We start from the raw sequence: 15,637 nt of genomic DNA on the forward strand, positions 1-15,637 counted from the left end.
GGGGGGGAGAGGGGAGGGGGAGAGGGGGGAGGGGAGGGGAGGGGGGAGAGGGGAGGGGGGAGAGGGGGGAGGGGAGGGGAGGGGGGAGAGGGGAGGGGCAGGGGGGGAGGGGAGGGGAGGAGGAGGGGAGGGGGGGAGGGGAGGGGGGGGGGCGCACAGTGACCGGGACGACCCGACCAGCACTCCAGCACCCTGCTCAGGTGCAGAGCCACTGGAGGCCGAGGTGCAGGATCAGGAGAGTGGCCTCTCCTCCAGGGGCTGGGCTGAGGCCGCCTTCTCTCAGGACAACAGCCGGCTTGGTCGCTTCCTCCGCCAGCCAACCGGGCCAGGGCCCCTGGCCAAACGGGCGCTCGGAGCCTAGAGCTGCTCCGGGGTCACCAAACAACGGCAGTAGCCACACCGTAGCCCCAGCCGTTCCCCAAACTGCAGCCGCCGGGGAAAACACGAGGTTTGATAAACAAGCACAGAATGCAGGCACTAAGGATTTTCACAAGAGCAATTCGTAACCACCCCTGCTAAATATTACCCACAAATGGATTAGAGTTTCTGGGTAATCGTTTCTCTTGATCTTAATTTGGTGTCAGTGTTGTAGCGAAGTGAGAGCAAAACCCCATAAATGAAATGAAATGAAAATGGCTTATTGTCACGAGTAGGCTTCAGATGAAGTTACTGTGAAAATCCCCTAGTCACTACATTCCGGCGCCTGTTCGGGGAGACTGGTACGGGAATTGAACCATGCGCTGGACTGCAGGAAGCCAATCAAATGGGCCAGCACGGTAGCACAATGGCTAGCATTGTGGCCTCACAGCGCCAGTGTCCCAGGTTCGATTCCCCGCTGGGTCACTGTCTGTGTGGAGTCTGCACGTCCTCCCCGTGTGTGCGTGGGTTTCCTCCGGGTGCTCCGGTCTCCTCCCACAGTCCAAAGACGTGCGGGTTAGGTGAACTGGCCACGGCTAAATTTCCCTTAGTGACCAGAAATGTTAGGAGGGGGTTATTGGGTTACGGGAATAGGGTGGAATTGAGGGCTTAACTGGATCGGTGCAGACTCGATGGGCCGAATGGCCTCCTTCGGCACTGTATGTCCTATGTTCAAATGGTAGAGATGGACAATCGCGTTTTGGGATTAGTTGACATGAAATACTCTTGAATGCACTGCTCTTGTATGACATCTAGAAGAGGGAGGTCACTGTGACGGGTATTGTTCCTCCTGAGCATCGTCCTCCTGCTGCTGATGTAGTGGTGAAGGCCAGTCTCCCATAGGTTTCTGTAGCACACAGCACAGTCGTGGGCAGTGATAGTGTCAGAATGCAGCCAACAGCAAAAAAACAAACTGGTGGATCAATGAAATTCAAGAGCCACGGCATGTTGTTCTGAACATCAGCCAGATGGAAGTAGGGGATAGGCTAAAATCATGAAGTTGTGAATAAATAAATGAACTTTTTCTTAAAATTTAGAGTACCCAATTCTTTTTTTTTTCCAATTAAGGGACAATTTAGCATGGACAATCCACCTACCCTGCACATCCTTTTGGGTGAGACCCACGCAGACACGGGGAGAATGTGCAAACTCCACACGGACAGTGACCCGGGGCCGGGATCGAACCCGGGCCTTCGGTGCCGTGAGGCAGCAGTGCTAACCACTGCGCCACCGTGCTGTCGAGAAATAAATGAACTGAACAGATTTCAGATCCTGAGAATTTGGTGGTCATTCCTGTGACAAGATTTATTGGCGGCATTAACTTAATGGCACAGTGGTTATCACTGCTGCCTCACAGCACCAGGGACCTGGGTTCAATGCCAGCCTCGGGTGGCTGTCTGGGTGGAGTTTGCACTTTCTCCCCGTGTCTGCATTGGTTTCCTCCGGGTGCTCCGGTTTCCTCCCACAGCCCAAAGATGTGCAGGCCTCCTTCAGGAAGACCACCATAATACCAGTACCAAAGAAGGACAAGGTGGCCTGCCTCAATGACTACCAACCGGTGGACCTAGTGGCGTCTGTTATCATGAAATGCTTCGAGCGGCTAGTCATGAGATGGATCACTGCCAGCCCCCCAGACTGTCTCCATCCACTGCAGTTTGCCTATCACCGCAACCGGTCCATAGCAGACACTGTCTCACTGGCTCTACAATCAACACTCGAACACCTCGACAACAAGGACACCTACGTCAGACTGCTGTTCATCGACTACAGCTCCGCCTTCAACACCATTATCCCGACAAGACTAATAACCAAACTCTGCAATCTTGGACTTGACCCCTCCCTGTGCAGCTGGATCCTCGACTTCCTCACCAACAGACTGCAATCTGTCAGGATAGGCAACAGCACCTCCTCCACAATAGTCCTCAACACCGGGGCCCCGCAAGGATGTGTGCTCAGTCCTCTACTGTTCTCCCAATACACTCACGACTGTGTGGCAAGATTTAACTCCAACTCAATCTATAAGTTTGTGGATGGTATGAATGTGGTGGGCCGTATCTCAAACAACGACGAATCAGGCTACAGGAGGGAGATAAATCACTTGGTTGCATGGTGTACCGAAAACAACTCTCTCTAAATGTCAGAAAGACCAAGGAACTGATCATCGACTTCAGGAAGCGTAGCACGACACACATTCCCGTCTGCATCAATGGCTCCGAAGTGGAGATGGCCGATAGCTTTAAGTTCCTGGGGGTCACCATCATCAACAGTCTGTCCTGGTCCACTCACATTGGTGCAACAATCAAGAAAGCCCAACAACGTCTCTACGTCCTATGGAAGCTAAAGAAATTTAGCATGTCTACATCGACTCACAAATTTCTACAGATGTGAGATAGAGAGCATCCTATCCGGCTGCATCACAGCCTGGTATGGCAACTGCTCGGCCCAAGATCGCAAGAAACTGCAGAATGTGGTGAACTCAGCCCAACGCATCACACAAGCTTGCCACCCCCACATTGATTCTGTCTACACCTCCCGCTGCCTCAGGAAGGCAGACAGCATTATCAGAGACCCCTCCCACCCAGGCTTTGCTTTCTTCCAGACCCTTCCATCAGGCAGAAGGCACAGAAGTCTGAAGACTCGCACATCCAGACATAGGGACAGCTTCTTCCCCACAGCTACAGGACTCCTCAACGACTCCCCCTCGGACCGATCTGTTCCCTGGTAGAACACTATTCACGACGCCCTATGCTGCTCTTGCTCATGTATTTGCTTTGTTTGGCCCCTTGTTCCGCGCTGTAACCAATCACTGTTTGTCGATGTACCATTTGTCAATGTTCTCTGTTGATTATTCTTTTGTCTACTATGTACGTACTGTGTACGTTCCCTCGGCCGCAGAAAAATACTTTTCATTGTAGTTCAGTATATGTGACAATAAATCAAATCAAAATCAAAATCAATCAGGTTAGATGGATTAGCCAAAGGTGTGGGATAGGGCAGGGGAACGGGGCTAGGTATGGTGCTCTTTCAGAGGGCTGGCGCAGACTCGATGGGCCGAATGGCCTCCTTCTGTACTGTAGGGATTCTAATTCTATGATTGACATGAGTGCTGAACTTTACAAGGTGGTTATGTTTTAAAATGTCCCCAGTAACCTCAGGTAATCAGCGTGTCCTGAAAAAGGGAGAGGGTGGGGACTCTGATAAACACCTCACTTCCGTTTGGAGAAAGTTCAAGTGATCCAGTCGCCGTGAGGAGTGAGTTTGAACACCTTTCACAGTGTCCCACCATAGAGGACGGCTGGGGTTGAGAAGCAGAAACAAAGAAGCAACTGCTGTGAAGAAGCAGAAAGGACTAAAGGACTAAAAAGGATGTTTTTAAGACTGTGATTTTCCAAAGAAAGAAGACAGAACAGCTGGGGCTCTTGAAGATTTAAGGAACAGGGAATCATCAATGTGCATTTTGCTAGTGATATAACGGTGGGAGTGGAGCAAGTGTCGTGGAACACTGGAAATGTTGCCCTGGTATCGCAGAGAGAGGCGGATCCCTGCTGAAAAGCTGGACGTGACTTTGGAAATGTTCCTTTGATGCTGCATATCATGGCGTAAAGTCAAAACGTTTGTCTGACATATTTCAGTTGCGTTAGCTAGTTAAGGCGCAACGTGCCTCTAGCTTTAGTTTGGTATATTGGTTACCTGTTAATGTTTGATCTGTGTTGATTTTAGTATGTTAGTTACAGTAAAAGTCACACAAATGAAACCTTTTGTTCTTCCATTATTTCCTTTGGCTGTTTGGTAAATTTATCTCTTCTGTAATACGATGATGATTGTATCGTGATGCCCAGTGACAATGCTTCCTAAAGCTGCATTCCATCATTGAGCAAAATGACATTTTCCTTCTTAATTCCAAATTTTTTCTCCTGACCAGCCTTCTATCTTATGCCTTTCGTCCAGTTCAACCTATCCAAAACTCTGCTAACCATCGCTACAAAGACACTCTGAATCTCTCCGGCTGCATTGACATTAATGGCCGGGAGGAACTTGCTACCAATCATGCAGAATGGCGCCAACTTGTTCATCAAGCTGCAGCAGACGTTTGAGTCCCAGCATCTTACTGATAAGGCAGAGCAGCGGCAGGGAAGGAAAGAAAAGGAAATAGATCCTGCTTTCCGGATTCCCATACCTCCCTGGGACTTCCCGTTCGATGTGCCCTAATCCATGCGAGTCGAGAATCAGCCTGTTCAGTACTTGAAGATCCATGGCCGAAAGTGGAGGCCCTGTGTAAACGTCATTGTCAAATCGAGGGACAGCCAACAACCTATCCCAACTTACACAACATACCATTCGCCGAGCACCTCAGCTGCTCTGTGACATACACTGGCTCCCAGCCCATCTAACTGCTGGATTGTAACATTTTTATCCATGTTTGTATATCCTGCATGGCCTCCGCCCCTCCTGCACTCGATAACCTCCTCCAGCCGTACAGCCAGCCAAGAACCAGACACTCTTCAAATTCTGGCTTCTGGCAGGTTTCCAGTTTTAAACACTCCAGCGTCGGCAACCAACCTTTCAGCCCCAGGCATCATCCCAATGGGTGTAACTGTCTCTCTTTAAGACGCTATGGCAGCACGGTAGCACAGTGGTTAGCACTGTGGCTTCACAGCACCAGGGTCCCAGGTTCGATTCCTGGCTTGGGTCACTTACTGTGTGGACTCTGCACATTTCCCCCTTGTCTGCGTGGGTTTCCTCCGGGTGCTCCGGTTTCCTCCCACAAGTCCTAAAAGACGTGCTTGTTAGGTAAATTGGGCATTCTGAATTCTCCCTCTGTGTACCCGAACAGGTGCCGGCGACTAGGGGCTTTTCACAGTAACTGCATTGCAGTGTTAATGTAAGCCTACTTGGGACAATAAAGATAGTTAAAAAATTTAAACTGACCTCTTTGACCAGGCGCTGGGGTCATCTGTCAACACATCTTACTTGATTCAATGTCTTTGTTTGATAACATTACTGCTAAATGTTTTGGAATGTATTAGTATGTGAAAGGTAGAAATGAATTATTGTTAAACAGGTAAAGCCTGGTTCCGTGCACACAAAGAGAGAAAGAGAGGTGTGGCATTTAAATATTTTACTTAACAATGGCAATTTTCTAGGCCTGTTTGTCATAGACACTGGTCGGGATTCTCCGATCCTGCGGCCAAGTTCTGATGCTGGCGTCAAAAGCGGCGTGAGGGGCAGCACGGTGGCGCAGTGGGTTAGCACTGCTGCCTCACGGTGCCGAGGTCCCAGGTTCGATCCTGGCTCTGGGTCACTGTCCGTGTGGAGTTTGCACATTCTCCCCGTGTCTGCATGGGTTTCGCCCCACAACCCAAAGATGTGCCGGTTAGGTGGATTGGCCATGCTAAATTGCCCCTTAATTGGAAAAAATAATTGGGTACTCTAAATTTATTAAGAAAAAGCAACGTGAGCAATTCTGGCATCAACAGGCCTCCAGGCCCCAGGTATTCGCCCCTTCCTAGGCGGCTATTACGGTGCCGGAGTGGTGTCCGCTGCTGTGGCGCTCGAAAGCCGGCGCGCCACAGCCGGCGCGGATCCGCGCATGCGCGTGGGTTCCTGTCTCCACGCCGGCCCCCCGGACAATATGGTGGAGCCCCACAGGGGCCCGGCGCAGAGGAACATAGGCCCCCCACGGAAATAGCCCGTCCGCCGATCGGTCGGCCCCGATCGCGAGCCTGGCCACCGTGGAGGCCCCCCCTGGAGTCGGATCCCCCCCCCCCCCCCCAACCAGGACGGCCCCCGCAGCCAGAACTCTGAGGTCCCGCCGGGTAGGACCACACGTAAACCACGCCGGCGGGACTCAGCCGAACTCGGCCCCCGATCGGCGCAGTGGCGATCCGGCGGGCGCTGGAGAATCGGCGTCGGAGCGGTGTGGCGCGATTCTCACGTTCCCCCCCCCCACCTGCCGATTCTCCGACCCGGAGCAGGATCGGAGAATCCCGGCCACTAACTCTCGCCAGCCGGCCATAATGGGATTTGTGGTGGCGAGATCTCACTTTGAGATCTTCCCCATCTACCACCCCCTCTCCCCCGCCAGCCACGTAACCCGTTTCACATCCAGCGAGAGCGTGAACCTGATTTGAATTAATTTTTAAAATAAATTTAGATTACTCAATTAATTTTTTCCAATTAAGTGGCAATTTAGTGTGGCCAATCCACCTCCCCTGCACATCTTTGGTTTGTGGGGGTGAAACCCGCGCAGACACGGGGAGAATGTGCAAACTCCACACGGACAGTGACCCAGAGCCGGGATCGAACCCGAGACCTTGGCGCCGTGAGGCTGCAATGCTAGCCACTGCGCCGCCGTTCTGCCCTGATTTGAATTCATTTTAATATTCATAAAAAACTCAATGCTGTTTCTTCCGGGTTCGTCAGATGTTCACCCCCTGTCAGCGGGAATCTCTACTGATCTCCAAAAATGGCAGTGCCAACCCAGAAATGCCCTGGAGCAGTGCCAGGGGCGGGAACAGGGGACGGGGACTCGAGGGAACCACTTTGGGGGGTGGGGGGTGGATTCCTATTATGTGCGAGGTGGGGTGGGCAGCGACGATGAGGGGTGGCCGGGCACTGATGCCGGTGATGATGCGAAGACGGGTCAACCTGATACCCGTGTGGTCAGCGCAAGGGGGGGGGATAGACACAAACATGGAGAGGTGAGGGGGAGGTTGCTCCTATGTCTTGTGGAGTTGGTGGTGTTCCCACTGTCTGCCAGAGGTCCTGATGTCTGCGGTGGGGGTGAGGGGGCCTCTAGTGTGACTTTGGGATTGAGCCGTACATCTCTGTGGAGCTGAGCTTGCTGACTCTTCCAGGCTCTGCCCCCCCCCCCCCCCCCCCCCCCCCAGAGCAACGGTGCAAAACATGCCCCCCCCTGCGTGCTTTTGACAAACTGTTGGAAGATCTGGAGTGCAAACCGGCCTGTGTTTCTGGGGAGATACATGTCGGTTTTCAGTCAGAACCTTTATGGGTGGAACGGTAGCACAGTGGTTAGCACTGTGGCTTCACAGCACCAGGGTCCCGGGTTCAATTCCTGGCTTGGGTCACTGTCTGTGCGGAGTCTGCACGTTCTCCCCGTGTCTGCGTGGGTTTCCTCCCGGCGCTCCGGTTTCCTCCCACAAGTCCCGAAAGACGTGCTTGTTAGGTGAATTGGACATTCTGAATTCTCCCTCTGTGTACCCGAACAGGCGCCGGAATGTGGCGACTAGGGGATTTTCACAGTAACTTCATTGCAGTGTTAATGCAAGCCTACTTGTGACAATAAAGATTATTATCATTAATTTTAAAAATAAATTTAAAGTACCCAATTAATTGTTTCCAACTAAAGGGCAATTTAGCCTGGCCAATCCACCGAGCCTGCACATCTTTGGGTTGTGGGGGCGAAACCCACGCAGACACGAGGAGAATGTACAAACTCCACACGGACAGTGACCCAAACAGGGATCGAACCTGTGACCTCGGCGCCGTGAGGCAACAGTGCTAACCATGTGCCACCGTGCTGTCCCTATTATCATTCATAACCTTAAGATTCAAACACAAAACTATGGAATGGTTGTGTTTCTACAGAGTATTTGATTCAAGGCACTTGTCACCTTGCACACAGTAACAATCATCCTGTTAATTTATTAACTACAAATCAAGATAGTTTTATCAAAAAATTATTTTGTGGTTTGAAAATGACCTTTGGAATGAGGGCATTGACATTATTACTCTGTTATCAGTATAACTAACTGGCTTTCACTTTGAAGAGGAAGAAAGCAAGTGTACGCTTGCCTTTTATGAACTAATATTGAGCAAAGATCCTGTCCATTGGTTTTGAACTTTAAAAAACAATAGCGATGTTCCTAGCTCTGCTGATGATGGAGAAGGATTTGGTTTTTTTTTAAATGGCACAAGCCTAAGATAGATAGGATGAAGAGATTTTAAAAGACAACAAAATGTGCATAGGGTCCCAAAAATATCAACCATAGGTCCAGAAGGATGAGGTGGACCCAACAAATGAAGGTGATACTTCCCGAGAGAGATACCACAACGACCGAGAGAGGTGAACGCGGGTACCGTTCCTCTCTTCAAATGTTCATTTCTAGAAGAGAGATGACTGAGGGGTGCACCGATAGAGATCTTTAAAATAATGAAGAGGTTCGATGGAGAGGATAGAGAAAATGTTTCCACTTAAAAGGAGACCCAAACTAGGGTCCATCAATAGAAAATAGTCACTAATAGACCCAACGGAGGATTCAGAAATTTGTTTTCCTAAAGGGTAGAATGATGATGGAACTCACTGTCACATGCAATGGCTGAGGCGAACAACATTGATGCATTTGCAGGAAAGCTGGATAAACGCGAGGGAGGAAGGAATAGAAGGATATGTTGACAGGGTGAGATGAATGGGGTAAAAGAGGAGGTTAGCGTGGGGCATAAATGCCAGCATGGAGCAGAGGGGCCGAGTGGACTGCCTTTGTGCTGTATGGAAACTCACTGGAAGCTGGGTCTAACTGGAAACGTAGTAATTCCCTGGAGAGCGCGTTGTGCGACAAGTCAAAAGGAATCATTTACTTCTGTAACTTAAAGTATAGGTTCCCTACAAAGAAAGTGTTTTTAACCATTTGTTGCAGCAAAAGTTTTTGAAATGTGCCATTCTTTCAGCTGTTAACTTGAAGCTTGCCCGGTGGCACAGTGGTTAGCACTGCTGCCTCACGGCACCGAGGACCCAGGTTCGATCCCGGCCCCGTTTCACTGTCTGTGTGGAGTTTGTACATTCCGCCATAAGACCGTAAGGCCAGAAGATATAAGAGCAGAATTGGGCCACTCGGCCCATCCCGTCTGTTCCACCATTCAATCAAGGCTGATATGTTTCTCATCCCCATTCTCCTGCCTTCTCCCCGTAACCCCGATCCCCTTTTTGATCAAAAACCTATCTATCCCTGTGTGTAAGACACAGTAATTTCGCCTCCACAGCCTTTTGCGGCAAAGTGTTCCACAGATTCACCAGCCTCTGGCTGAAGAAATTCCTCTTCATCTGTTTTAAAGGATCATCCCTTTAGTCTGAGATTGTGTCCACTGGTTCTAGGTTTTCTGACAAGTGGAAACATCCTCTCCACGTCCATTCTATCCAGGCCTCGCAGTATCCTGTAAGTTTCAGTTATATCCTCCCTCATCTTTCTAAACTCCAATGAGTACAGACCCAAAGTCCTCAACCGCTCCTCATACGACAAACTCTTTATTCCAGGGATCATTCTTGTGAACCTCCTCTGGACCCTTTCCAAGGCCCCAGCACGTCCTTCCTTAGATACGGGGCCCAAAACTGCTCACAATACTCCAAATGGGGCCTGACCAGAGCCTTATTACCCCCGTGTCTGCGTGGGTCTCACCCCCACAACCCAAAGAAGTTCAGGGTAGGTGGAATGGCCATGCTAAATTGCCTCTTAATTGGACAAAAAATGAATTGGGTACTCCAAATGTAACAAAAAGAAGTTATCAGTGTCTACAGAGATTGTAACTTGTGTGGGAAACACTCAATGTTCGTCAGCAAACACTTGACAACTGTTCCTCACATTTCAGATACTGGAAGTTACACATATTCTAACGTTGGTACAAAATTAAAAAATGAATAATTCAAGATCTACGTGGAGTAATACTGGGAAGGATGGACTAACGGTGGCGCAGTGGTTAGCACAGCTGCCTCATGGCGCTGAGGTCCCAGGTTCGATCCCGGCTCTGGGTCACTGTCCGTGTGGAGTTTGCACATTCTCCCCGTGTCTGCGTGGGTTTCACCCCCACAACCCAAAGGTGTGCAGGGTAGGTGGATTGGCCACGCTAAATTGCCCCTTAATTGGAAAAAAAGAATTGGGTACTCTAAAATTAATTTTTTAAATATTGGGAAGGGTAATGGGATGTTAGCTTTTATTGCAAGATAATGCGAGTCCGTGATTATGGAGGTCTTGCTTTAGTTGTATTCAATTGGGTGACACGGTAGCACAATGGTTAGCACGGGGAGTCTAAAACAAGGGAGCACAATTTCAAATGAAGGGGGAAGCCACATGGACCGAGATGAGGAGAAATGGCTTTACACAGAGGATTGTGAATCTTTGGAATTCTCTACCCCAGACATTGAGTGTCTTTAAAGCAGAGATTGATAGATTCCTGATTCAGAATAACGTAAAGGGTCCCGGGGACAGTGGGTGTCAAAGGCATTGAAGTGTCCGATCCGCCTTGATTGTATTGAATGGCCGAGCAGACGCGGTGGGCTGAATGGTTTGGACCAATCAGAAAAAGAATGAGTTTTGGTTGGTTCTGTTGTCGTGGATGGTGAAAGGGGTGGTGTGATCCATTCAGTCAGAAAACACCACGGGCGTGATCGAACGGCTGGATTGCTCCTGACCCGGTGACACAACAAAGCTGTTGAATGCTGTGCGGGAGGCCTCTTGTGAGACTTGCGACGCTCGGATCGCCTTGCGAGGCCCCAGGAGATCTCACGAGACATCGCAACATGGATCTCGCCCGATTTGCATATTTAAGAGAGTCACAATGCTCATTTAAATATGTTGCCACCTAATTTTTCTGAGGCCCCGTCTGGGAGTTGTCGCCATGGCACCATTTAGCACTCTTTCACACAAACGTGGACCAGGTGCAATGGAGTCGGAGTGGGGGGGGGGGGAGATCTCCCACGCTATCGTAGGCCCCAGGTGGTTGGGCTCTAGGCTGGGTGGAACCCTGGCACGCCCCCTGCCACCCGGGCACCACCAGCCTGGCACCCCCGGGTGCCTAGGTGGCAGTGCCAAGGTGTCAGGTTGCCCGTGCCAGGGATCGGGCCTGGCGGGCCCTGCCTTTAAGGAGAGAGGGGGTTGGGGCTCCTAAGAGCGAAATTGTGACGCTGGGGAGGGAGGTCCAGAGGCTATGGTGTCCAAGGGGGGTTGAGAGAGTGGGGTAGCATTTAAAAATGGTGCCCCAATCTCTGCCTGCACTGACGTGTTTCTGGCATCGAGAGACATCCATTAAACGCACTCAAAATGGGACTCTACCTTTTTGCCGTTAAATCGTGCCCCACATGTATAGAAGAAGGTAAATGAGTTCACAGAGTAAAATGTACACAACAATTTTTATGACTGAATGGGAAGATTAGGTTACCTTTATCTTTTACTTCACTGTCACAAACCAGGTTAATGATTAACTGGAGAGCTTGGCACGGCATCCTTGTGGGTAATAGTTCTCTCAGGGGAGTCAAAGAATTTACAGCCAAGTATTGAGATATTGATGACCACGCTTATTTCCGAGTGGTGATTTCCAGTCTTCTTGCGTTTTCGATCTCAGCCAAACTACCAGCTCCTCCTGGTTTTCAACAACCTCTCGATTTCTTCACGTGGGGTAATTTGTCCGCACCCGGCCAGGGATCGTCGTGGGGGGGGGGGGGGGGGGGGGTTGGACAATTCGATGGACAATGAAAGGTCCGTTGACCTCGGGCAGTCTGGACGGGCGCAACGGGAAAATCCCGCCCACAATTTTAAAATTCTCCTCCTTGTTTTCAAATCCCTTCCGTTGGGTTTGCTTCCGCTTTCTGACCTCTGTAACCTCCCCCAGCCCAACAAGCCTTTGCCTTCTCTGGCCTCCTCCAATTCTGTCCTCTTGCACCCCTGTATGTAGAGGCTGAGAACAGCTTCCTTCAGCCCCTTCCCTTGCCCCACGCATCCCTAAACCCAACTCAATGCCCCATTTACGGAATTCACACACTTCAAGACAAACCCCATTCTTACACATTAGAGTTACACATCCCCCTCCCCTCTCCCAATTACTTATCCCCCCCCCTCCTCCTCCCCGCTAATGGAAATCGAAGAATGGAAATACATACTTGATACCACTTAGGATTTCTTTTGTCTTCGATTTGCGGAAACAGCTCTTGACTTCCAAACTGTAGTGAATGTTGTGAAAGCTGACTGTAGATCCACTCGACATCGCAGGTTTGCCTAACTTTGAAGGACTCTGTTGTTCCGAAGTAGCAGTTACATCATTCATTTGCAGGTCGCTGCCGGAGCTGTTATTTTCCATGCTGGCTGGTTAGCTGAAATACAGAACAAGCATTTTCAGACAGACAGCCCGTTAAATATTTCTTCAAACGCACCCGTCCACGGTCTACAGTGTCTGCAAATGTTGTGAAATTACAACAGGTACATTAAAGCCATCTCAACTGGTAGGCAGAAAGTCACTTCTCAAACAGAAAAAAGACTTGAAAGAAATCATCAGCAGTGTTTAAATTCAGGGAATCGTTCTGTCTCGTTTATGAATTAAAGGGTTCAAAAGAGACCATAAAATGACAAAATAATTAACATGAAAGAAATACATGATGGAGCTGAACAGTGTGTCGGTGTTGCCGCTCTTACACAAATCTCCTACATCTTCCCACTCACCCTTTCGTATTTATCAAGCGTCTCAATACACAGCCACTCTTCGCCTCAGTCACTCCCTGTGGGAGTGAGTTCCACATTCTCACCAATCTAGATAAAGACATTTTTCCTGAATTCCCAATTGGATTTATAAGTGATTCTTATATTTATGAGCCTTAGATTTGTAAAGATTGCAAGTGGAAACATTTTCTGTACATTTGCTATATCAAACCCCTGCATAACTTTTTTAAAAACTTTATTTTGTTGCTCGTTCTGGGTGAGTGTGCTTTACACTCAATTGGCTGTTTTATTCCTTAGCTCTAAAGTCGCCAGGTATCCTTATGATACCGCCACAAGATTCAAGTTCAAGTTCAGATCAATGACTCAATACACCAGTTAGTAAGTTCAAACAAGACACGTTTATTATCACACAGTTATTTGCTACTCATGCATATAAACTAAGACTAAACTGTTCCTACCACTACTTAGGCCAATACTTATCTGAAATAAGGGAACTGCCGGATCAGGGAACAATGGCCTCTTGCTCTGTCCTGGATCCAGTTGGTGTGGACTAAAAGGGTCAGGAGTGTCTACTCTCGTAGCGTGCGTTGTATGACACTTACGTGTCGGTGTAGCAATTGGCCTGGCCTCTCTGTCTCACGTTCACGGTCCTGGAGAGTTGCTGCACAGTGTCCTGCTGGGAGGGCCGGCTGAGAGAGAGCGGAGTGCTGGCTGAGAGAGGCTGGCTAAGAGAGCGAGCTGGGGTCGGGGTCTCTGTCTTATACTGTTTTGGGTTTCGCGCCCATCTGGGCGGACCCTCTATAAACTTGCAATCGATTGGGTCTCTTCCCAATCGATTGATTTGAATTTCCCCAATAACGGGGCTGTTCCTCGATCACTGGGCGGTTCTTTCCACCTTATTTGTGTCCTTTTGTTTCAGACTCCACTGGCACCGGGATGTCTGACCTTCTATAGAATGTTTCAATCTCTTCTAATTGTTGTGTCCATTGTGCCTGGGAATCACCGGGAATCGATCAATTAATATGCGCAGCTCGTTAGTTACAATGCTGTCTGGTTTCTTTAGCAGCCAGAATACACGGGGGATTCTGCAAACTGCTTGTCTCTTTGCCAATGTCCATTTTTCCCTGTAACCTTTGCGTTCTTCCATTTTGTGAGAGGAAGTGGCCAACCCAGGCGGCTACAATTTATTTTCCTCATTTTCATCAAATACACAACAAACAAAAGATGAACAATAATAACAGATACGGTATCAATCCCCTTCAACACACAAACCCAAACATCACCCCAACATTCCAAATACAACAAAACAAAAAAACCCAAAAGCGATTTAACAGTCATCCCGTAAACGCTGTGCTTAACCCTCCCCAATAGCCCTCCCCCAAAGTTCCATGACATCCAGGGTGGGATTCTCTCACCCCGGGGCCGGGCCGGAGTAATCGCCACGACCGGCGCGAATCGGGGCACGCCGCCCCGACGCCGGGACGCGATTCTCCGGAGAGCGGAGAATCGCCGCTGTTCCCGCCAGTCGGGGGCCCCTCTACGGGGCCCCCCCGGCGATTCCCGTCCGGGATGGGCCGAGCGGCCGTACAAAAATGCCCGAGTTCCGCCGGCGCCGTTCTAACCTGGTTTTACCCGGCGGGACCTTGGCGTGGATGGATCCAGGGGCAGCCTGGTGAGGGGGGGGGGGGACAGGGTCCGCCCACGGAGGGGGGGGGCCTCTGCCGTGGCCTGGCCCACGATCGGGGCCCACCGATCGGCAGGCCGGCCTCTCGGGCAGGGGGCCTCCTTTGTTCCGCGCCGCCCCCTGTAGCCCTGCTCCATGTTACATCGGGGCCGGCGCAGAGAAGGGAGACACCGCGCATGTGTGGAAATTGCGCCGGTCCCACTGCGCTTGCGCAGAGCCGTGGCACCCATCTGACGCCGGGATTGGCAGCGGGAGCGGCATGGGTCGCTCCAGTACCATGCTGGCCCCCTGATGGGGTCAGAATTGCTGCTCCCGAGGCGTTTACGACGCGTCAACAGATAGCCTCAGGATCAGAGAATCCTGCCTCCAATTCTTGAAAGTGCAGGGTGAACAATGCCCATGAATTGTAGAACCCATCCATCCTCCAAGTCAGCTCAAACTTCACCTTCTCGAGCGTCAAAAATTCCAGCAGGTCCTCCCCCTGCCACGCTGAGGCCCAGGGTGGAGAAGCCGACCTCCACACCAGCAGGTCCCCCCCCCACCACGCTGAGGCCCAGGGTGGAGAAGCTGGCCTCCACACCAGCAGGTCCCCCCCCCACCACGCTGAGGCCCAGGGTGGAGAAGCTGGCCTCCACACCAGCAGGGCCCCCCGCCCCCCCCCCCCCCCCCCGCCACGCCGAGGCCCAGGGTGGAGAAGCTGGCCTCCACACCAGCAGGTCCCCCCCCCCACCACACTGAGGCCCAGGGTGGAGAAGCTGGCCTCCACACCAGCAGGTCCTCCCCCCACCACGCCGAGGCCCAGGGTGGAGAAGCTGGCCTCCACACCAGCAGGTCCCCCCCCCCCACGCTGAGGCCCAGGGTGGAGAAGCTGGCCTCCACACCAGCAGCACCCGCCTCTGGGCAATCAGTGAAACAGAGGGTAAAACATCTGCCCCCGCTTGCAGCATGGCCGGTCCGAAACCCAGGTTTCTAGGGGCCCCAGCTCCACACCTACATGTACCACTCCCGAGGTGACCTTAAAAACCTCCCTCCAATACCCCTCCAACATCGGGCAGGGCCAAAACATGTGAACATGGTTTGCAGGGCCCCTCCCATA

The 15,637-nt window shown here is 51.0% G+C and overlaps 1 protein-coding gene across 1 annotated transcript in view; it reads right to left on the reverse strand.

Annotated features, from left to right (window-relative positions):
- abcg2a (ATP-binding cassette, sub-family G (WHITE), member 2a) overlaps nucleotides 1-15,637 on the reverse strand; it is a 92,401-nt gene that overhangs the window by 54,474 nt on the left and 22,290 nt on the right. The window contains exon 2 of the mRNA XM_038792810.1: nucleotides 12,305-12,514. Within this exon, the coding sequence (XP_038648738.1) occupies nucleotides 12,305-12,501 (197 nt within the window). The 5' untranslated portion in view covers nucleotides 12,502-12,514. The remainder of the gene's footprint in view (nucleotides 1-12,304; nucleotides 12,515-15,637) is intronic.

This window comes from Scyliorhinus canicula, chromosome 3 (assembly GCF_902713615.1).
Source record: "Scyliorhinus canicula chromosome 3, sScyCan1.1, whole genome shotgun sequence".
NCBI lineage: Eukaryota > Metazoa > Chordata > Chondrichthyes > Carcharhiniformes > Scyliorhinidae > Scyliorhinus > Scyliorhinus canicula.